The sequence below is a fragment of the Medicago truncatula genome, chromosome 3, assembly GCF_003473485.1.
Source record: "Medicago truncatula cultivar Jemalong A17 chromosome 3, MtrunA17r5.0-ANR, whole genome shotgun sequence".
Classification (NCBI taxonomy): domain Eukaryota; kingdom Viridiplantae; phylum Streptophyta; class Magnoliopsida; order Fabales; family Fabaceae; genus Medicago; species Medicago truncatula.
This window is the reverse complement of record NC_053044.1, coordinates 9,390,376-9,413,816: the sequence shown is the minus strand read 5'-3', so window position 1 is coordinate 9,413,816 and position 23,441 is coordinate 9,390,376. Positions and strand designations below refer to the sequence as shown.

General features: G+C 33.0%; 3 protein-coding genes across 3 annotated transcripts; 1 reads left to right on the top strand and 2 right to left on the bottom strand.

The window, feature by feature from the left end:
• Window positions 1–3,193: 3,193 nt before the first annotated feature.
• LOC11421951 (thylakoid lumenal 19 kDa protein, chloroplastic) lies at window positions 3,194–4,185 on the top strand. The gene has a single exon (XM_003599076.4). It carries the CDS (start codon window positions 3,340–3,342, stop codon window positions 4,066–4,068), a length of 729 nt encoding a protein of 242 aa, XP_003599124.1. The 5' UTR covers window positions 3,194–3,339; the 3' UTR covers window positions 4,069–4,185.
• A 2,356-nt stretch (window positions 4,186–6,541) lies between these two features.
• On the bottom strand, window positions 6,542–13,968 carry LOC11425456 (nucleolin 2). Its single transcript, XM_003599075.4, has 9 exons — window positions 13,431–13,968; window positions 11,203–11,303; window positions 10,728–11,088; window positions 9,401–10,234; window positions 9,103–9,157; window positions 8,815–8,876; window positions 8,600–8,706; window positions 8,426–8,513; window positions 6,542–6,959 (listed from the first exon to the last, which is right to left on the bottom strand). Exons 1-9 carry the CDS (start codon window positions 13,566–13,568, stop codon window positions 6,648–6,650), a joined length of 2,058 nt encoding a protein of 685 aa, XP_003599123.1. The 5' UTR covers window positions 13,569–13,968; the 3' UTR covers window positions 6,542–6,647.
• A 7,409-nt stretch (window positions 13,969–21,377) lies between these two features.
• LOC11446031 (aspartic proteinase CDR1) lies at window positions 21,378–22,697 on the bottom strand. Its single transcript, XM_003599073.1, has one exon. The coding sequence runs from the start codon at window positions 22,695–22,697 to the stop codon at window positions 21,378–21,380; it is 1,320 nt and encodes a 439-aa protein (XP_003599121.1).
• Between the last annotated feature and the right edge of the window lie 744 nt (window positions 22,698–23,441).

Here is a 23,441-nt window from a genome sequence, read left to right as displayed (position 1 = left end):
TATTATTATTATTATTTTAAATGAAGCTAAAACTTATGTTGGAATTTATCAACTTGTTTTTCAACTATGTTAGTGTTTTGACTGACTACACTAGATGAAAAAGAGAATGAAGACAAACATTATGCAGAATCTTTAGGTGGTTTTGGAGTCTGGTGGAGTTGTCTTTCCCTTCTTAGTTCTTCATAAGATTCCATCAAAATGTTTCTTGATTTGCAAACCAATAAAGAATCTTAATTTGTCCATCATGATCATTTCAAAATTATTTTGCATAAGGTCAAAAAATTCCTTACACATAAACAATCAACATGTCAAATTGACTTGATTTTCTAAAAAATGTTGTGTCAATCTGTCCTCTAGAAAAACCCTTTTTCCTTTAGATAAGAGTTCAATCTCTCATACCAAACCCAATGTGATTATTTGAGACCATATAGAGATCTTGTAAGTTTGAAAACATGGTTTGGTTTTTCTTTATTAATAAAACTAGGAGGTTGATAAACATAGACGTCTTCATTAAGAAATCCATTCAACCTTGTAACAAAACAAAATGTTTCATCATAGTCAATACATTCATTGTATACTTGAGCTACAAGTTTATCCTTGTTTTAGATGCCAAATGGGGCCATTACATTATCATTCCAATTTGGGCGATAATCTAATCATGTTTGCATCTCATGTATCATTTGCATAAAGTCCTATTATAAAGTGTTTCAACTCAAACATTGATTCTGCAGTTGTAACATATTGACAAATCTTTCTTGTGTCATCTAACACATGAGATATGTTTTCTGGTTCGTTAACATAATTCGTAGCGGTGACACTCTCACCTGACATGAATCCTCTGTAATAGTTGCACGGTGCATAAATTGTCAGAATCGTTAGATCTTAAAAGAAAAAAAAAATCCCTAGATCTAATGATTCTCACAATTAATGTGTCGTACAACTGTTGTAGGTGCACAACTCTCTTCTTTTGTTGTCTACTCGTCGTATACAAGGGAATTCGTAAAATAAATCCTCACAATTGTATTCTCCATGGTGTACTACCTTGTGCTTGCATCACTGAGTTCATGTTTTGTTGTTCATTTCTTTCTTGTCGAGTGCTTATCTTAATTTCAGTGTCTCCATCAACAACAATATCCAAATTCGTTGATTGCTCATTTTCATTGACCATAGTAGGAATTTGGCCCAACTAAAATAATTTTAAAAATTCATATTGCAATTTTTCTTAAGAAATCCTACAACGCTATTTTGCTGAGTCTCTCCATTCAGATAAGTGTGCAGTTTGCATTGCATATGCCTCATATTGGCCATTTCCATATTCGTGTCATTGCATAACCCATAGTCTTGATCATTAAATTATGATGATTTTAGTTGGTGACTGTTAGACGCCTCAAGGGAGAACTCGTCATAATTGACAGTCAAGTTGAAAAAGTTTGAAAACAAGTCTTTTTTTTTTTTTTTTTTTTTTTTTTTTATGAAAACAGAGGATATTCATTCATTCAAATTGATAGAATACATCAGAGACAATAACATCATCAATATCGCTAAAAACGTATAAGGTGAATCTGCGAACAAACTCACATCACTCAAGTTAATAGCATACAACGGCAAAATGCCTACAAATAATATGATGAAATCTAAATCACCAGAATACACATTCTTCTGGATCTGCAACGTTGACGCCCAAATCATTGATTGAATTTGTGATTGTCTGAAGCTAATCTTTCAATACGAACCAAACGAACACAGCACAATAAAAGATACAAAATCAAACAGCGCCGCACAAGACGACGAACAACACAATGTCGCACTAAGACGACGAAATCACGAAAAAGCACGAAAGAAAAACTTGATGTATGTGAAAATCCCTTATTTTAATTAAAAAAAGGGGAAAAAAAAGATGCAGAGGGGTTATTCTAGGTCAAAAATTGACCTAAAATCACCCCTTCTCGATGAGTGAAAGAGGAAGAAAACTTAGAGAGAAGACATAATTTCTCTCACTAAAAAATTAGGGCAGGCTATTGTTTCCCCGCTTCTCTAAAAGTCTTCTTGTGATATGATAGTTGTTCTTGATCCTCCAACAAATATTCTTTTGGTGCTTACGATAGATAGGATGAGTGTTGCTTATCGTCGTGGACAATAATATTTTCTTTGTTGTTTTTTTGCTTTGTCTCTTCTCTTGTAACAAAAAAAAAAACATGACTGCAAAATATAATTCAAAATTTAAAAAGATACAAATGAGTTTATTTAAAAGCATGGAACAAAAGGCTTGACTAAAAACATTTGGATTAAATCTTGCTCATTTTTTTAAGCATCAAGGAATGGATAAAAACAAATCGAACTATCTATGAAGCCTAAATACGTAGTACAAATGCAGGTACGATACGACTAATATATGTTTAAAAATATTATACTAACACTAATTATATGCATGTAAAATACTTTAAAAAAAATTGATTACCCTTCATTACTATATAATCATGGATTAGCAATGTTATTTGTACAATCAAAATTGAACAACTAATGCAACAACCTTTAATATTGTGAGGAGCACACAAATCGAAATCAATAAAAAAAATATTAAAAAATAGATGGCACATGCATGGAAGTCACAATTTAAAAAAAAAAAAATATTACATGTGATAAACTAAACAATGTGAAGTTTTTGTATAAATCATATTATAGTTTCATTCATATATTAAGCCATTAACAAATGCGTCATCGTGAGCTTAACTCAGTTTGTAGGAACAATGCATAATGTATGCAAGGTTCGGAGTTCAAGCTCCGGTCACCATAAAAAAAAAGACATCAACAAATGCATCAATAAAAAAACTCAAAACAAAGTTTATTTTATGTTGATTGATTGAATTGTCTCTCTCTCTTCTTACCCTAGTCAACCAAAACATAATTTTTAATTGGTTAATCGAAAAACAATTATATTGATTGAATTATATGCATATCAACTGAATTCTTATAACATAGTTTCACTTTTTTACCCATCATTTTGTCCAAGATACGATTTTTGAAGTATTCTATAAATATATGTGTGTTTCTGTTGAGTATCACTAAGTATCCGATAAAATATACATTTTAAATTAAAATAATTAATTTTGATACTCCGTAGATACATATCGACGAGTATCGGATACTTCTTCGTATTTAGAGAGGGCATCATTAGCTAACTACTATACATCATCATCCACGTAAGCCAAAACCTTCAATTGTTCTATCCTCACTAGATAAGAAAAAAATCCACACATATTTTTCTTCAACTTTCAATGGACAACAAAACTTAACAAATACACACTCACAAAACCTATCAAAAAAACACCACAAAAAACAATGGCCACAATTTTCTCATCATCACCACCACCCATTTTCTCCTCCTCCACTACCACCACCACCACCACCACAACAACCACCACAACCACCACCATATCAAAACCACTCCTCTCATTCAAACTCAAACAACCTCTAACCACCACCTTAACAGCAGCAGCAGCTATAGCCACCATTCTCACAACATCACCACCTTCCATAGCAGCAGAATCATCTCCCTACAATATCTACTACGGCACAGCAGCAAGTGCAGCAAACTACGGCGGCTACGGCGGTAACTCCAACAAGAAAGACTCAGCAGAATACATCTACGACGTTCCAGAAGGTTGGAAGGAACGTTTAATATCAAAAGTAGAAAAAGGTACAAATGGAACAGACAGTGAATTCTACAATCCAAAGAAGAGAACAGAGAAAGAATATCTAACTTTCCTTTCTGGGTTTCGTCAGTTAGCACCAAAAGATGCTGTTTTGAACAACTTAGCACTTTCTGATGTGAATTTGCAAGATATTATTAGTGGTGCTGATAATGTGAGTTCTGAAGAAGTGAAAGATGAAAATGGTCAAGTTTATTATGTTTATGAGATTGATGGTGTTGCTTATCATAGCTTGATTTCTGTTACTTGTGCTAATAATAAGCTTTATGCTCATTTTGTTAATGCTCCTACTCCTGAGTGGAATAAAGATAAGGATCTTCTCACTCATGTTCATAAGTCTTTTAAGACTATTGTATAATTTTAGTTTGCTATGTGTTTTTGATATATAAATAATATGGTTTTGTTCAACAATGGATGTTCTATGATAATGAGAATGGTGTCTTGTGATGGATTTGAATTTGATATTGAAATTGAAGCTCCCTTTACCTGGAAATTTGCTTGCATCTTTGGTATAATTTAGGGTTAAATTTAATTTGTGTTATGTTTTTTTAGGTAGACAAGTGTTAGTGGTTATGTTAGTTTTCACGGATCAAACCCTAGACCTCCCGCTTAAAACACATTCGGCATTCTTAACTTACTAACCGATCTACTTATTTGTGTTCTAGTTATATGTTGTTGATTATAAAGTATGAGTCATGCTAACCTGTGCCTCTGGGGCACCGTTTTGTTTAACAATGGATATTGTATGATGATGAGGATGGTGTCTCCTGATGGATTGGAATTTGATACTTCCTTTACCTTTCAAATTGCTTGCATCTTTGATATAATTTAATTCAATTTGCATTTAAATCAAATTTGTGTTACGATTCTTTTGATAGGCAAACATTTATGTTAGTTTTCGGGGATTGAACTTGGACATCCTGCATAAAACAACTTATTTTTTTAATTCACCAACCGAGCTACTTACTTGTGTTCAAGTTGTTTGTTGCGTAAAAAGTACTATAGCTTTTATTAATATCGAAGGCGAGCCTTGACGCAACTGTAAAATTGTTGCATTGTGAATTCGAGTTTTGAGATTCAAATCTTGAAAACAATCTCTTTGCCTCGTGCATTGGGCTGCTCTATTGTTTCTGTTACTACTAAATCCAGCCAAGTGTGACAATTTCCCAAAACTTTTGGAGATTTTTGTGATCAAAAATCAGTTTTCGATCTCAACAAGAATTATATATGACTGAAGAAATCTAAGGTAGGTTGATGAAATTGGTGGAACTAAAATTATTAATACATGGTTAGTGGGCTCCTGAGAGTTTCATTTTCATGATCATTTTGGTACTACTTATGTTTATAGCCAAATTAGATCTCAACATAATAATAATATACATGGTTAATTGGTACCAGCTAAACCAGTTTACCTTAATTTCAGATGCATAATGTAATTTGATTCATGAACCATTGTTCCATCAAATATGGAAAATATTGTGTATACAATTCATGAACCATCTGAAGTGAAGTGAATCAATTGTATCTTCCATTTAGCAGCATAGGGGAGGTTCTCTTCCGTGTTTCAGCATTCCAAGTGTGTTAATGTTGTTTTTTGCTCGAACTCATTGACGTATGTTCACCAGTTTCAATACATGTTATTGAGCATATTCTTCAACTTATGATAATTTGATTATGTGCAGCTTCCTCTACCTTATCTATATTGTTTGAATCTGTAACTACATGCTTTCAAAATTTGAATAGCGCATACTTTTGAAAATATGAAGGAGATAGTGAACGATTTTTATTGGAGCAACTAGCTTTATATGTTGATATAATGACATGAATCCAAAATTATTTTTCTTCTCAGCTATATCAATGATTTCTGCTAGCAGAAAGTGTATTCAGAAGTTTTTCCAAGAATTTCTTTGGTATTTGTCATTTCTATGACATCACATGTTCAAATGAAATCAAACTCATTTCTATCTTTTCTCCTCGAATATTCAGTCTCTGAATTTGACTCTTACGATGTGTTGAGCTTTTGCAAAGTTCTATAACAACTACATATTAAAATACTGACATGTATGGCGTTGAAATTCTAGTTCTCATTTTTGTTGTAAACAAAAATTAATAGTTTGTTACTTATCTGTCACTTTAATTAAGAGAATCAAATCTCTACCCATTTATATCAATGGTAATTATCAAGCATAAAAATTAATGTTCCGTTTAAATTTAAAACCAAGTAAACGGAGAAATATTCGACAAAAATGACAAGTAAAAAAGAATAGATGAAATATATTTTTCCCACAGAACTTGTAACTTGTAAGCATCTCGAGAACCGCAATTCACTGCCGTTTAGCTTCAAAGCATAAAAGTAAAAGAATAGCAAAGTACCATCAACAGAATTACACAACTATAACATTACAGAAGAATAAAATCATTAATTATATTGAGAATGAAGTAAATAAAGCCATCCAACGAAATTCGACTTTTCTTTTTTTCCATTTCTTCCTTTTTTTTTTGTTTGTTAATCTTTAACTGGTAGCACTTTGAACAAAAAAACAGAGAAACATGTTCTCCAGCAATAAAAAAGACCATATAAATCATCCCACCCTACCCACCCGAACACATCAACCTCCACATTCCCAGATACCTCCATTACATTCTTCTCACCTTCAATCCAACAAAATCAAGATCCTCCTCTTCCGTAGCTTCAGCCGAAGACAAAAAATAGACATTATTAAACGTAGTCTACTGCTACCTAAATAGGCATCGTAGTCTCTAAATATTCAAATATACTCCATGTACATAAGAAAAATCCAGAAATTAAGCCAAGTGTCTCCTTACATTAATTTTTTTTTTACCATTTTTGTGCAATAAGATATGAAGACTCTGACGTGGCATTGGTTCACCGCCATCTCAATAATTTCGTCGTACTCAAGCCTCTCAATATTTGAATTATGTCGTACCCAAGCCTTCTGGTTTAGATGGTGTTCTAATATAGGTGAGACCACGAGTGGCAGGCATGGCAAAATTGCCGGAATTCACTGAGGAACCACTGTCAGCTGGACTACCCTGAGCATCCCGCTTCCACTGCATGCTCCTTGCACCCAGTTTCATTGGGGGACGAGGTCTAAATGAACCAGGAATACCTCTTGCAAATGGAGGTCTGGGGAATCTAGCAGTAGGAAATGGAGATCCCCTAACGTGTGGCCATGTCGTGGTTGGAGCTGATTCTTGCTGGGCAGGGGCAGCACTTTTCTTTACAACCTGTAGTGGAAAAGTAATGCAAATAATTTAGTTCATGGGCCTTGTCTTTTTCTTAAAATTTAAATAAAAATACAATCCACACACATCAGACATCTTCATCGTCATAGAATTTCAAACCGGCATTTTCATTATACTGAATGACATATAAAGTGAGGGTATTTATTATAACCAACATCATGCATACTGCAAAAAGAAAACTGAAAACTAACTACTCTAACAAAATCACCAGAACCCACTACTTCATTGGATCAAGAGCAGTGTTAGCAGCCAACATTGCTTCCCAATCCCATTGGCACTACTTTCTTTATTGGAGCAAGATCACACTGTTAAGCAAAACTTTCTAAAATCACGCTCTTCTTGGTAATTTTATAGATGTAATCAAATGAGTTATGTATCTTCCCCTTCGGGGAAGCTTGTTCAAAGAGAATAAAATAATTATTGAATTTTTTTTTTTTGAAGAAATGATTATTGAAATATTAAAAAATAAGTTATGGTCTAGAGAATAAAAAATGATTATCGACATCTTTATTTATCTATGTACCACCAAACATGAGTTTGACCAAAATGAGTAAGCTAAATGTCAACTTGGAACTTGGAAGAGTCTCAACACAATTGCAGGCAAGTTCCAACACTGGCAGCATTCATGACAACACAATTGGAAGAGGAATTGTGGTGGCCACAAAGGCATTTGACTATACCAGTAACATAAATCCACAGTGTTGGCACAAGAAACACCGGAATGATCTCACTAAGTGCAGACCATGCAAATACACCCAGCAAAGCACGTCTTCAATCATCACAGTTTGGGAGCTAAAGAGGTTAATGTTTTCCTTCATCATATTCTCAAGAACTTATGTGAGAGAGAGCAGGGGAAGGACAACTGGAAACTAATAATGACAGCAAGAAAGATGTTGGAGCCACCCATGGTGTCATGAGAGATTGTAGGGGTTCGCGCAAGTCAAGTTGAATGATATGCCTCACTAAATTACAATGAGAATAATTAGGAAGGGGAGAAAATGAATAGATCTTTTAATCTTTTATGTTAAATATTTTTTTTACTGTTTTCAGTAATCACTAGTCTGAATTGGTATTTTGAACCATTAGCTTGAGTTAATATTATGTCACTTCATAGTTTACGTTTATGCAGCTTTTTTTAGTATACAACATGATTTTATTAATATATAAATAAATGATTGATACAATTGATTTTATTTAAACCACTATGCGGCTTCCACTACTAGCATGCCTCGCCATATGCTATTTCTTATAGTAAATTTCATGTTTTGCCATTTTCAGCGATCCACAATTGATAACTTTAGGATAGAACTTCTATATAATTGTGTTTATAGTTGATGTTCCAAAGTTGTGTTGCAGCAAAGGTAATAGAATGCATTTGTGAACACATGTTTATTCTTGTGGGAACATTAATCCAAACACATGCTAAATTACCAAGCTAAGATCAATACCTTGAGAATTCGTGACATGAAAGAAGTACCATCTAGAGATAGTGCATTGTCTGCTGCTTCTTTTAGCATGAACTCAACGTAGGCGGCCCTGTTCAAGTAAAAGCAAGTTAAAATAAAGTTGCAAACAATGTGTAGCATATGTAGTGAGCAATACAAATTATACAAACATCTTACCCTTTTGGCTGGCCAGTTGCAGCGTCAGTAACAATAATCACTTTCAACACTTCTCCAAATTTATTAAAATGCCGAGACAAAGCATCTTTGGTAGCAGCAAAATGAACCTATGATAACCAATACAATAAAACTTCAGAAATCAAACAAATCCATCCCAATACCCCATCTTTTAGGCCTCCCCTCACCCACCAAGAACAAGGAGCAAGAATTATTACATTGCTAACAAAAATGGTTCTGGAATCAACATCTTCTGTAGGACGACCAGCAACGCTAGAACCTGAGAATGCAAAATATGAAATCAATTTTACACCTGATAAGTGTCGAAAGTCTTCAAGTTTAAATTACAATAGTATAAGATTAAATATAGATACACCGTACACCAAAACGTTTAAATTAAAAACAGACCCTTCACCATTCAAAATAATTATTGAACCAGCAAAAAATAATATTTGCATGTGTCTCAGAGCAACAAGAATTTCCACCAGGGAAGATTTAAAACTCACCAGGAGTGCAGTGTGCCTTGCTAGACTCTTTCTGAACATCAGGAGCAAGGTTTACCTAACATATGTCATAATACAATTGAAAAATAGTCAATAATTAAACAACCAGGCATGTCATTATACTTTATAAAATTGGTCATCTAAAACAAATTCAAAAAGGTTAAGTAATGAAAAGAAAATTTTAAGTGGTTAAGTTATAAAAAGAAAAGTTTAAGGAGTTAAGATAAACATTTCAAAGAGGAAAATTGTATACACCAATTTTAAACAGAATCTCAGAATGTAAGCATAATGAATATCTCACATTTCCGTTACTAATTTTCAGAGCGTTCGCATTCTCCTTCACCAGTTGCATGTTAGATCTGGAATCTCCAATTTCATTGTCTGAAATTTTATGACCATCTAATTCTACAACTTCTCTTGGTTCCTGGTATTGGTCTGGCTTCCAAGTATTTACATTAACAGAAATGTTTACTATTTTACGAGAAGGGTTACATGCAGCAGTAGGTTGCTCCTGTTCCTGGCTCTGTTTTAGACGCAAACTATCATCAGCTTTCTTTGCTACACTATACTGCACCATGAGTGAATCACTTCCCTTGTTTCCAACAGAGGAGCTGATCTCAGAAGTTCCAGTCACCCCACGACCTATGACATTTACATCATGACACCCTTCATTATCTGAATTTGAATCAGAGAGAAAAACAGTTTCACGTTCCACCATAGTTGTATTGGCAGCATATTGCCCATTGTAATCAGTTCTTTGTAGATACATTGATTGATTTTGCTCCTGATGTTGATAATCAAGTTGGCTGTTATCAGCAGATGAATCCATACCACAGCCAAGTCTATCAAATACACTTCCCGAGGATTTGGACTTCACATCCTCTGCAGCTTCTGCCACAGCCTTAATCACTCTAGCCATTGCATTTGGCGCCCGGGAAGTTGGCTGCACACGCTGATAATGTTCAACTACAGATGAATCAGCAGAGGATGTAGAAACTACAGAACGAAGACGTTTTAAGTAAGGCTCCACTGACGTGCCAACACCGGATGTCCTTGGAGAACCCACTGCATCTCGAACTGCAAATTGAAGGAGCCGTCGAGGAGCAGCAATATTTACTTGTGAGACAACATCCCTCTGTTGAAATTACCCAATTAGATATTTGAAAGCAACAAATCAATAAGTACTTTGTAATTTTATTTAAAAACAATACACATAAATGAACAGGAAAATCGGCAGACAAAAAATAACTAGTGATTTTATATGCATAAGGATATCATTTGTTTTCCATCAGTTTAATAGCGATGGAAAGATACAATAGAATCTATCTAAGCAACACATATGAAGTATAAGGGCTAAGATTCAGACAATTGATGGATTTCTCTTTGATGGACTTCACCAATCTAATCAATTTACCCAAATTCCAGAACAGGGTTGACACTAGGTGATAAAATAAAATAGTTAAATCAACTATAACTCCATCGTTCAATTGGATAGTCACTTACTTATACGAACAAGCATGGTAAGCTCTCGATTACTGTAGAAACTCCATTAAAAGAATTTAAGTTGAACAAAATACGAGTATATATATTAGATCAGGGCAGGAAAATATTGCAGTAGTAGTTCAAACCTTTGGCCTCTGTTGTTCATCAGCTCGGCCCCTTTTCCTCTGAACTGCAGGTTTAGGAGATGGTGACCTTCGACTGCGATTGACATTTGATCGGACTTTTTCCTCTACATGAGCATTGTCAACCTCAAAGCTTCTAATAGTAGGTGCTTCAGCTTCTCCCTTCACCAGTCCTTTCCAATCTTTGTTATGCCGACTTCTAGAAAACTTATTAGAATTTCCTCTTTCTAACTCTGATTTTGAATGCTGAAGCCCATCATCCCCAGCTTTAATTTCGGATATAAGCTTTCTTTTAGGAGCTTCGTCTTGCAGTTTTTCAGGTTTTACATACAAAGCTAAATTCAAATGTAGATGATCCCACAGCCTGATAACAATATACATATAAGTCAGCACATAAAATTGTAGTGTGAATACTACATTTCTTGCAGTTAAATTAACCTAAATAATATCCATCAAGGGGAGACTAAAGTGAAATTACCAGGACACAAAAGAATCACTGTCATCCCCCAGAAAAACATTCAACTCATTCTTTGCTTGTTCTTTGCTCTTACCATTCCTCAGTATCACGATCACATATTCCTGTCAGAGCATACAAGGTCAAATTTCAGTTTATATATACAGTTAAAGTCAATTTAGCATAAGAAACTTTTAATATCTTATAGTTGCCTATACTCACAGGTAAATTCCTCCAAAAATATATTATTTCGCGTTAAAAAACAGATAAATGACATAACCATAAGGAACTAGCAGGTACAATAACAACCACCATAACAACAGTTATGGCTTCAGATATTAAAGAAATTCTGAAGACATAAAACAGATTAGAAGAGCTTCTACTCAAGATACACACTAGTCTATAGCTGATTTATCGGCATAAATACAACAACTACAACAAAGCATTAACTCACTAGGAAGAGTGGGCTAGACGAATCAAACGACACCATTGGACTGTATCAAAATACAGTTTTCATTAAATCAGTTCAGATAAGTCTATTAAAACGGTTTCTCAAATTCTTTAGGGTCTGGTCTTTCTCGTCTCTTTAAATCACAATATATTTCCATTTGATCCTCTTTTCTCACATTAGGTTTTGTTGGTATTTGCCTGCAAGATCAAATCACCTAACATGATTTTTATTTCACAAAGTAATCTCTGTTTATCCACAAAATCTGTTTATCCCTCTTAATTTTGGATGCATATTCACCTATCTGTATTTTACAATGATCACATACCTAAGACAAATATATAACTTATAATAACAGTAAAGTTATCGATAATTTTTAAAATGATAGGGTCTATCATCTGTGTATAATTTAGTGTCACACATTTCACTTTATATCATAATTGCAAGAAACTCATTCTGCATGTTGTGCATGCACATACAACTACCAAACATATGTTGTACTGTGCATAAGCCATACTCATACAACTACCAAACATATGTCCTGTGCATAAGCCATACTCATATTTGCATCAATGTTCCATCAACCTATCAACCAACAGGGCCACAACCAAACATATGAAAAGCAATTTGCATGCACTATAACCAGCAACACAATTTCAAATACATGATATCAAGCACTAACACAGACACGGACACAACAATCATATGTTGAGACCGTAAGTAATTTAAGAAATGACATAATTGAATGCAATCACATGTTTCGGTGTCGAGTCAGTATCATATACAGACACATGTCGGACACCAAACACACCTTCCATCAAAAGTGTCGGTCCTAATGTTACAAGTGTCGTTCACTTGTGAATTATAACAAAATAAACCCATACATTAATCTAAGTATTACTCCACTTCAAACTCCAATAAACACAATCCCAAAACTTGCAGAAAAACCTAACCATGCTAACCACATTATACAGGAACAGGGAAATTTCGACATAACTTTTCATCATACAACATACCACAAATCATACCCCAACATCAATGCTCCACAAATCATATCCCAAAACATCAACGCTTGAACAGATAACGACTAACAAATCTCTAGAAGGCACAACAAAACTTTGCACTGAACCCTAAAAACCTTATAGCACCGACACAATTGATCGAGGGCGCATCCAATGTCACAATTGATCGAGGGCGCATCCAATGTCAGACATGACACTGGCACATGGTCATTAGTCGTTACATTCAATTATGTCATTTTCTCAGATAATTACCGGTGTGATTCATGTCTGGTGTCCGTGCTTCATAGCTATGAAGCACGAACACTCCTCGGATTAGGTGTGTCCCGGTCGGACACGCATAGGTGTCCGGCATCGACACGACACCTATAATTACACTAAATATGTCATTTTCTCAAAATATTATCCGTGTCGGCGTGTCGTGTCCGTCTGGCTCCGTACTTCATAGCTTCATAGCCCTAAACCATACATTTATTTGAATATCTCCTCACTTCACACTCCAAAATACACAATCCCATAACTTGCAGAAAAACCCTAACAACGCTAACCACAATTAAGAACATGGAATTTTCAACATTACTCATCCTTCCATCATAAAAATCACATCACACAAATCATATCCCAAAACATTATCACTAACACAAAGCAAAGATTAATCAATCAAATCAAACCTCCAATAGTAACAACATCACAAGGAACCCTAACCCTAATTCACATCATGCATTCAACAATCCAAAAACAAACGCACACTACACAATCAAAATCGTTAACATTGAGAATCATACCACAAGAGTATCATCAGTATATTCCCCCATAAACTCCTTCAACTTCTCCGTCACACTCTCTCTCAGCTTCGCCGCTCCATCCATCGTAAAATTCATCTTGATAATCCGATTATCATCTCGTTCAACAACACTCCCCATCTCAAATCACAATCAAATCACCAAAATCAAAAACCCTAACCAAAAAAAAATCTTCCGATACAATCAAAATCAAAATCGGAACCGAAACCCTAATAATTTCTCAAACTTATCAAAATCAACTACGATAGAATCATAGAATCGCGATGAATTAACGGAAAATTGAATCGAGATTTTGATGGAAAATGAAGGAAAATTTCGGAGAATGATGGAAAAAGAGAAATCCCGCAGTTACGTGTTCGCGGGGGAGAGAGTGAGAAAATGAAGAAGGTTTGGTTTATTTATAGGAAGAGAGTAATGAAGGAATGTGATTATGAATTTATGATTATGATTATGTTTAGAGGAAAATTAGAAGTTTCATAGTCGGTTAGTGAAAGGGTGAGAAAAAGATGGCACAAAGGGAAGGTTTGTGATGTGGTGAAGATATTAGAGGTACATGTTGGATGTTGTAATAAATAAAGTTAGGGTAAAGATATTTTTGGTTTATGATAAAAAAAAGTTTTCCTTTTTGGTTTCTTATAAATAAATAAAAAAAATGCATCTTCATAAATTCTAGTTTAATTGATAAAAATATTCAAATTGTTATGTTGGACGCTGTAATTGGAAATCAAACTCTAAATTCTTTACTTATGTGTGAGTTGTCATAAATTGTGAAAATGAATTCAAAAATAAAATAGAATAATTGCTTCTTCTGATGAGAAAACAAGGAGGAGGATTGTATGAGTATAAGGGGGATTATAGCAATTATACGGTTCATGGTTCTTTAATATGATTTCATTCATTTTTATAGTTTAATTCTTTTACTTCTTTAGTAATTAATCAATTTATTTTTTAATGTCATTCTTTTTATGTGAATTTTTTTATTTCACCTCAATTATTTCAAATTCATTTACTTATGATCTTTGGTAGCAAGTGAAAATGGAAAATTGCAAATGCATGTAATAAGTTTATTACTAAATGCATGTTTATTATATATTTAAAATTATGTAGTATTTTTTAATTAAATATAATATTTTAGTAAAATAATTACCGAATAATTTTCAATTTATTAATCATGAAACATGCAAGGTAATAAGTTTCGAAACAAATCACTACAATGAAAAAAGAAAAAGAAACCTAGTGGTGGAACCTGTCCCAAAAAGAAAAAGGGTTGTCAAAGTGGAAGAAGATTTAAATAAGACACTTTCGATGGAGAAAATTTCAAAAACAAGTCCATGTTGCATGCCTCTCATTAAAGAATTAGTAGAAGATAAACCTCAAATAGAAAAGATAGTCTATTTGGGCAGAAGAGTACGCTCGGCAATCAGGACATCACTTTCAAATAAGAGGCCAGACCCAGGTAAGTTTGAAATTCCTTGTTGCATTGGAGAACATTATATGGGAGAGACATTTTGTGATCTTGGATCCAGTATTAATAATATGTCATTAGAGTCTTTTAGAAAACTACAAGGGTTTGTTCTTAAACCAACCGATGTGCAGGTATGACTTGTAAATGGTAAAACTTCACTTCATGTCGGCAAAATAAAGAATATTGTAATAGAAATGGGTTATGTTGTTGATGATAATTCATGCATTGGGTATTGACAAATGTGTTGTTGTGGTTAACTTGTGGTATTTTTGTGACTTTTGTAAAAATGGGTTGAAAATGGAGAAGTTTGATTTTGATGAATTTGAATGAAGTGATGAAGTTGTTGTGTTGAGTGTTGACTCTTTAAATTTCTGTTTTGAACTATGAGTTTTGGGTGTGGGATTGTTTGGTACAAAATTTGGGTTTTTGAGTGAAAAAATTGTTTTAAATGTTTTTGATAAATAAGTGATTTTGGAATGGGAAGTGTGGTTTTGATGTGTTCTAAGTGTTTGATATAAGTGGTTTAATCATGGGTTAAGTTTGAAATTGATTTGGAAGTTTTGGAGTTGGAATAAGTGGCTCAAAAGTGATATATTATTTTTGAAAATTCGCACTTGAAAAGCTGGAAAAACTTATTTTTGGCCATCCTATATTGATGTAATCGATTACACAATGTTTCTGCCCCCAGATTTTCCTACTAGAAAGGTGTAATCGATTACGCCTTTCGTGTAATCGATTACGCCCTGTTCCAAACCTCCAAAACACGTTTTTCTTCGCTGCAATTGCTACCAAACTTACTTCTAAGTGTATGGACTTTATCCTAATCATCAAGGGGTATTTTTGTGAAAGAAATAATGTTGTATAAAGGGTCTAATGAGGTCTTGTGTTGTTTGATATTGAATGAAGAAATATGAGATGAACTTTGTGACTTTGGGAAAATAAGTGAACCTTGTGAAACCAAAATGCTACGATTGATTAACCTAGATGTTAGATTATATGTAGGGATGTTTTTATGATGTGTAAGAATATGAAACCCTAATTTTGTTGAGAAAATTGAAAATAGTCGATTTTGTGAAAATAGACAAACTTTGTCAAAATGAGGTTTTGTGATCGAATAACTTGCAAATGAACTTGTATGCATGATAACATGATAAAATAGGATTCAATCAATGTTGGTTGGATGTGTATTGTGTTGGTTACCTTGATACGAACAATTGTCTATTTATCATGTGACTTGTGAATTATGAAGTGAAGGTGTTCTTTTTGGTGGTGACTATTTAATGAATATTTGGTGATAACTATGATGTTGTTCTGATGATGATTTTAATGATGGTGATTTATTATAGATGATGAATTCTTACATGCAAAGTGACGATGTTATTGATGATGAACGCATGTATGAAAAGTGAAGATGTTAATTGTAACGCCCTCTTTAATTATTTGATTATTTTAATGAGTTTAGAATATACTTATATGATTTGTGTGATTTATATGATTTATTTTGATGAGTGATATTTTGTTATGTTATATGTTGGTATTTATTAGTATAATATATATGCTATTTGGTTTAGAAATATATATGTTATAGAAATATATTTGTTATAGAGATATATTTGTTATTTGTTATAGAAATATTTTATATTATATATATATATATATATATATATATATATATATATATATATATATATATATATATATATATTAGAATAGAATATTGAGTTTAGGGGTTGTTATGAGATTTTAGAGAGTTTTTGGGGAGAAAGAGAAATAAGATAAAATAGAAAAGAAAAGTTATAAATAGGAGAGACCTAGTTTAGAAAAACATAACGTACGATCAATTTTGGAGAAAAGGGAGAAAAAGCCAAGAGAAGGGAGAGAGACCTAGGAAGCTGCGATTTTTATATTCCAAGGTAAGGGTGAGACTAACATTCAATAATCTTGAGTCTATGATTCTGAAAATTGTATATAATATGTTGTAGGTTTAGTTTTTGAGAATTTGAGAATTAGGGTTAAGAGTGATGATTTTGAATGAAAGTGAAGTTGAATAATATGGGTTGCTTTTTCTAATTTTTCTTTTCATCTCTGCCCCGAATTTGAAATGAAATCTGGTATTGATAGGTCCAGAATTGGTCTTAGGTGTAAACACGAAAGTTGAATAATATGAATGTATATGTTTATGAGTATGATGTTGTTTATGATTGATGAATTAGTATATGTATGTATATGTTGTGAATACGATATTGTCCATGATTGATGAAGTGTTATATGTATATATGATGTTTTAAGATGTTGATTATGATTTGATGTTGTTATATTGTGATATAATTGTATATGCATTACTTGAATTATATGTGAATAATTGAGACGTTGTTGACTTGCATTTGATATTATTATGTCATGCTGTTTTTGTATACTGTTGTGTTGCTGTTGTTATTTAACTAAGCTGCATGAGTCGGTCTAAATTGATTAAGATGATGAAGTTCCAAATTATTGGATTATATAAGAGGTTGTCGATTTAAGATGTTAAGAGGTCGAGTCCATGCATTAGCATTTCATTGTTGGGGGCTTGATGCCCTAGAGCCTTTGCTCAATTAAGTTGAGGGCTTGATGCTCTGGGAGCCTTTTTACGCTCAAATAAGTTGAGGGCTTGATGCCCTGGGAGCCTATTTACGCTCAAATACGTTGGGGGCTTGATGCCCTGGATTGGTACCACATGCATATAAGAGGTCTAAGTTGCATAGTCAAGTTGGAGTTGCATTTGTCGAGTCAAAGATGTTTAAGTTGCCAAGTTGTTGAAGCTGTGATTCTTTATATGAACTATTAAAGATGTGATATATGATATATTATTATCTATGATGAATATTATGATGATTTTAGGTTGTTAAATATAATTGTTGAATTATATGCTTAATATTATTGTTTTGTGAAATCTCACCCCTTCTGCTTGGAAATGTTGCTCTTCGTATGAGTAACTTGCAGGTGATCGAGTTTAAGTTGCTGTTAGATTGCTGTCGTGAGTGGATTATCTCTCATGTGTGTCTTTAGGTGGTCTGATACGTAACAGGATGGGAACTTTGTTGCATGTTTTTCTATTCCTTACGTATTCTTATGAATTTACATGCTTATGTTTTTAATTTGGATATTTTAAGAGACGTTTTAACGAGGCCTGCGTGCCAAAGACTTATTTATGTTAATGAATTTAATCCGCTGCAAAGTTTGAATTAATATGTTGATGATTTTTGGAAAGATAATTAGTTAATTATCTCATTTACGATTTTTAAGAAGTGTAGCATTCCGTTAAGTGTTGAATACTCTGATAATTGTTATGAAATTTTTATGTTGGAAAAACTGGGTGTTACATTAATGATGATGAGTTGTTGGGTGAATGTATGCATTGTTGAGTCATATGTTCATGCATTCATAAGTTGTTGAGTAGGATATATATATATCCAGTGACGATGATTAGAATACGTTTGTATTCCATGACGATGATTAGAATACTTTTGTATTCAGTGACGATGTTTATAATACGGTTGTACCAAGTGACGAGATTGGTACCACATGCATATAGAGTCATGTCTAGAGCATTTCATGCATTTGATAATTGGTGAAACATGTCATATTTGACTATGTGCTTGGTGATTATGTGCATTGGTGAAACTTGGTGATTTATGTAATCGGTGAAATATGTGAATTTGTGTGGAGATGTGTACATGATGATGTTTGTTATTTTTGGTGATAGTTGTGCACTTGGTGATTTTAATTGATGATAGTTATTTTGATGATAGTAATGAAGTGTGAATTATATGTATGCCATGCGTCACTGCACATAATACATCACCATGATACAATTATCCTCATCATATAAATAACATAAGCCATCAAAAGGTATCAAAATAAAAAGGGTCTCAAGACCGACACTCCTACATCAGAGCCTATCTAGACTCTAATCGGAAAATAAACGAGGAAGCATCTATGCTAGTCCCCAAGCATCAAAAGAAAGCAATCACCTCTATTCTCCAAATCACCTATGCCATTAAAAGAAATGACGTGGTGGTCAACCAAACGACCATTGTGATTAGATATCGATCACATAATCAATTATAAATACTAATTGTCACAAAACACACAAATTCATGAACACATCTTCACGTAAGTTCTCATAATCAAATACACGAATCTCACATAGTTCATATGCATGTAATGTTCTAGTTTGACTCTACATGCATGTGGTACCATTTTTGGATGTTAAAGGTATGTTACCGATTGATCCCCCTGCTTCAAATAATTGGATAATCATATATATATATATATATATATATATATATATATATATATATATATATTACCAATTAATCCATCCTGCTTCAAATAGGACTGACCATGATGCATGGATACAAGTATAGACTCGACAATGCATATCACCATAAAACTCACCAGTATATAATTCACACCATTATATAATATATCACTACACCAACACCTCATTGCATCGTCAAATCAATACATTCATACATCAACAATTCATCATCATAATAATCAATAGACGACACCAACATCAATATAACATCAATAGAACAACATCACTTCAATTAACCAATTTACGTCTTAGACGATTCACTACTCACACTTAATCATTCAACATTTCATTCACTTGTTAATAATCAATTCAATTCATTATTCATCGTCTTATATTAACATATAAGCAATTGCAATCTAACATGCCATGATTATGCTTGAGGTCATATCTTCTTTATGTTGAACCTATATCTTACCCGCTAGTGGTTGTTCGGTCGCCTACATCCTTGTGGTGTAGACGTGCAGGTCCAGGACGCTTGAGTAGACATGAGTACCCGAGGACGGCTTGAGGCCTACTCTTCCTTTCCTTGCTTTTACTTTGGAGTCTTAGTGGGTGTGCTCTGATTAGGGTGCCTGGGAGTCTATTTATATTTACTTTTGGATTGTTATATTTTGAGGAACCCTCGAGTTCACCTATATTGATGTATTCTAAGATTTATGAGTTATAACTTTATGAGGTTATATGATGTATTTCTGCTGCGACTATTTTATGATTATGATGATTTATAAATATTTTGGATTAATGATGAAGTAACATCTTGAACCCTAGTGAATATCTGTTGATTTTATTATTAAACATTGTATTGGGGTTTGAGTGTGTTACATCGTGTGCGTGTGAGAAATGTCAGAATTTGCTCAAATTTTTTTAAGTGGGTTATTGAGCTATTGGGTTGGGTCTATAAAGATAGTATCGATTGAGTCGTGGCAACTGTTCAAGCTCGACGGGCGGTGAAACCGCCCCTGATTTTATGTTCAATTGGATTTAGCTAAAATTCTTAATTTTTATGTATAAAAAAAAAAATTAACATTTATTTGGGACTACTAGTTTACCCAGAAATAATGCTAAGAATATTGTTTATTTCATAAAGGGTTAAATAAGTAAGTGATCATCTTAAATACACCAACATTTAATTTTAGTCTCCCTAAAATATTCTTTAAGCTTTTGGTCTCTTTAAAAAATTTCATTCATGAAATTAGTCCCTACTGTTAACTCCTCTTAACGATGTTGACATGACAATACCATATGTGCATACCAAATGATGTGGCACTGCCACGTGAAATTTGACTGTGCTGACGTGGAATTTAAAAAAATATATATATTTAAAGAAAAAATCAAAAAATTCAAATAAATATATTTTATTCCTTAATGATTTAAAAAAAGATTTATTTATAAAAGAAAGAAAAAAACAACGCGATTTAACAGAGAAAGAGAAAGAAGAAACCATTTTTTATTCACTCCAAAACCCCTTTTCACTAAATCCCTAAAGGCATATATTTTACTTGTTTTAAGGGATATATTGTGGTTTATAGTTTCCTGTCTCGCATGCTGGTTCGGTTGTTTAATTGTGTTGTTGTGTGTTTGTATGCTATTTTTTTTAGGATGCCAGTTTTGGCAGCCGCTGCCACTGTTTGTAATTTTTCTGTCATGCATTTGTTATGTGTTGAGGAGGTGCGTGTGTATACAAGTACTGAGGTTTAGGTAAATTAAATCTTATTTTTTGGCGGATCTGATTAGTGATATGAATAATATTCAGAGTCTAATTTAATTTAATTTTAGCTTTTGAAAGAAAAAAAGTTGAACATTAATGAAGGTTGTTTGAAGATGAAGATGAAAGAAGAAGATGAAGAAAAGTAAAATAAATTACGTGTTGGTGATACACGGTTAGATCTGATAGACCTAATTTATCCGATGATCTCCTTTTTTAGGGGGTTAAAATTAATGAAATAGGACCAAATTGAATGAAGGAAACAATAAAAATGACCAAATTGAAACGTTTAGTAGTTAGTGGACCAATTTAAAAAAAAAAATTAAATTAAGGGATCATATGTTCAATTAAGTCTCACTTTTATTAGTACTTATCAATTAATAAACAAGTACAATTTTACAACTTGGTACAATTTGTGGGTTTAAAAGAGATAATGTTCTTTAGGGTGTCATAACCAACTAAAAAGTTTTGTTGAGCTATGTTCCCATATACGACCCAAGGAAATGCACTTGAATTAAAAGCAAAACACATAACCTCATGATTCATTTGAATAAAGGTGTTAAAAGCATTCAACTTGACATCAGCACCACGAAAATGTGCTGTGATTATCGGCACCTCGTATTTTTTCAATGTTGTTTTGTAACAAAGACTCAATTGTTGAGTAGGGTCTTTAACACGCTTTAACTTAACCATAGATATTACTGCAGTTTCTAACTGAGAATAAACATCATTTGGCAACTGGGTTATCGTTGATCCTGAATCAATTACGGCATTGCCCTCATTATCCGGTATTAATGATGAATCCTTCAATTTTATAATGTGGTCTCCAACACTAAATGCTTCCAAATTTGTGAAGTAATTCCCAACATAAAAAGATTGTATTAAAGGAGTTGATACAACCCCGTGACCAGAAACCACTGCCATATCTCCAAAATATAGTTTGCTTGAAATATTAGCCTTTGAAAACAATGACGCTAAACAATAAGAAAATTTCCCACCAATTGAAGAACCCAACTGAGATACAATTGAAAAATTTCCGCGTCCAAAGCCAATTATGCCAGAGGCTAACCCCTCGGTTGTCAAACTATTCTTGTGTCCACATCCGATCACGATTTTTGGAAATGAGATAGGAGAGCCATCATTTGAGTTTAGAGTAAGAGTATCCTTACTAATATCTCCCTGTGACCCTGACCTATCCAAATATGTAATTTCATATTCACATTTCCTTTTACGATTAGATGAACAACGTGTTTTTTCTCCACGTTTACATATCGGAGAAGAGCAACGGATGTTTTTGTAGGTTGATGATTTTGAAGGGTTAAATATCGGAGATGTTTGGTTTAAACATGGTTTACAAGGCTTACATTGAAACCATATTCCGTCACTGCCTGTATCCACAACACCATAAAGCTGAAATGGAGGGGTACCAATTGAATAACTCATGACATAATAGGAACCTGCATAGGGTATTATAGTGGGTTTTGGCAAGTCATTATGTGAAAGAGAAAACACATGATTGAGATAATGAGCACGCTTGATGGAATGAGTCACAACATTAGAAATTCGTTGTAATTGAGTTTCTCTGATGTTGTAGAATGGTGATCTTGATGAATCAGGATGGATTAGTTCCACACTGAAACCACGATTTTGAGACTCAATGGGAGTTACCACACAAAAGCAAAAAAATAGAAGAGTAAGAAACAAATAAAATCTCATTGTGCTAATTAAAATTGATTTTTTTTCAAAGAAGCTGATTAAAATTGATATTTGTGGTTTGTAACAAGTAAGATGTGATTACATTGTTTTTATAGGGTCATCATTCAAAATGTAGTTGTATACTAAAATTTTAAAATATTAACTTTTCAATAAATGACTTATATGCTAGCAGTTATTATTACTATTTTTAATTTTTAATGCTATTAATGAACGTTTGACTAAGAATAATATATAAAATTATTATATTTATCAACACTAGTAAGGAATAAAATTATTATTAATTAAAGATACACTTGTGATAATTTTAAAACTATTTTATGTGAGATTTGAACTCTATCGCTTGATATTATAATGATAAATTTATTGCAATACATGAATTTATATATATTCCTCAAAAATTATGTGTGTGTATATATATTTATATTTTAAATTTGACGAAATTCTAGCCCGTACTTGACACGGGTATCCATACTAGTAAATATAAATATGAATATACGGAAATGAAGTAACAAGAAAATCTAATAATATTCTGTCAAAAAAATAATCTAAAAGACAATTAAACTAAGAAGAAAAAGAGTAAGTAAAAAAAACAAATAAGAAAATATAGTAATAAGGAAAGTAAAAATGTGAAAACTAGATATTAAGGAAAGTGATGCAAGGGAATAAAAAACTGTCACTTATAATTTATCTATAATTGGTTGAAAAAATAAAATATATTAATTTTTTTTTCATTAAACTGAATTC

Excerpts from the sequence above, each read along its gene's own strand:
- LOC11446031 (XM_003599073.1), bottom strand. The coding sequence starts at position 22,697 with ATGAGATTTTATTTGTTTCTTACTCTTCTATTTTTTTGCTTTTGTGTG.
- LOC11425456 (XM_003599075.4), bottom strand. The coding sequence starts at position 13,568 with ATGGGGAGTGTTGTTGAACGAGATGATAATCGGATTATCAAGATGAAT. Across the intron at positions 10,235-10,727 it reads ATGAACAACAGAGGCCAAAG|AGGGATGTTGTCTCACAAGT; the intron begins GTTTGAACTACT and ends TAATTTCAACAG. Across the intron at positions 8,707-8,814 it reads GAACCATTTTTGTTAGCAAT|GTTCATTTTGCTGCTACCAA; the intron begins GTAATAATTCTT and ends TGGTTATCATAG.
- LOC11421951 (XM_003599076.4), top strand. The coding sequence starts at position 3,340 with ATGGCCACAATTTTCTCATCATCACCACCACCCATTTTCTCCTCCTCC.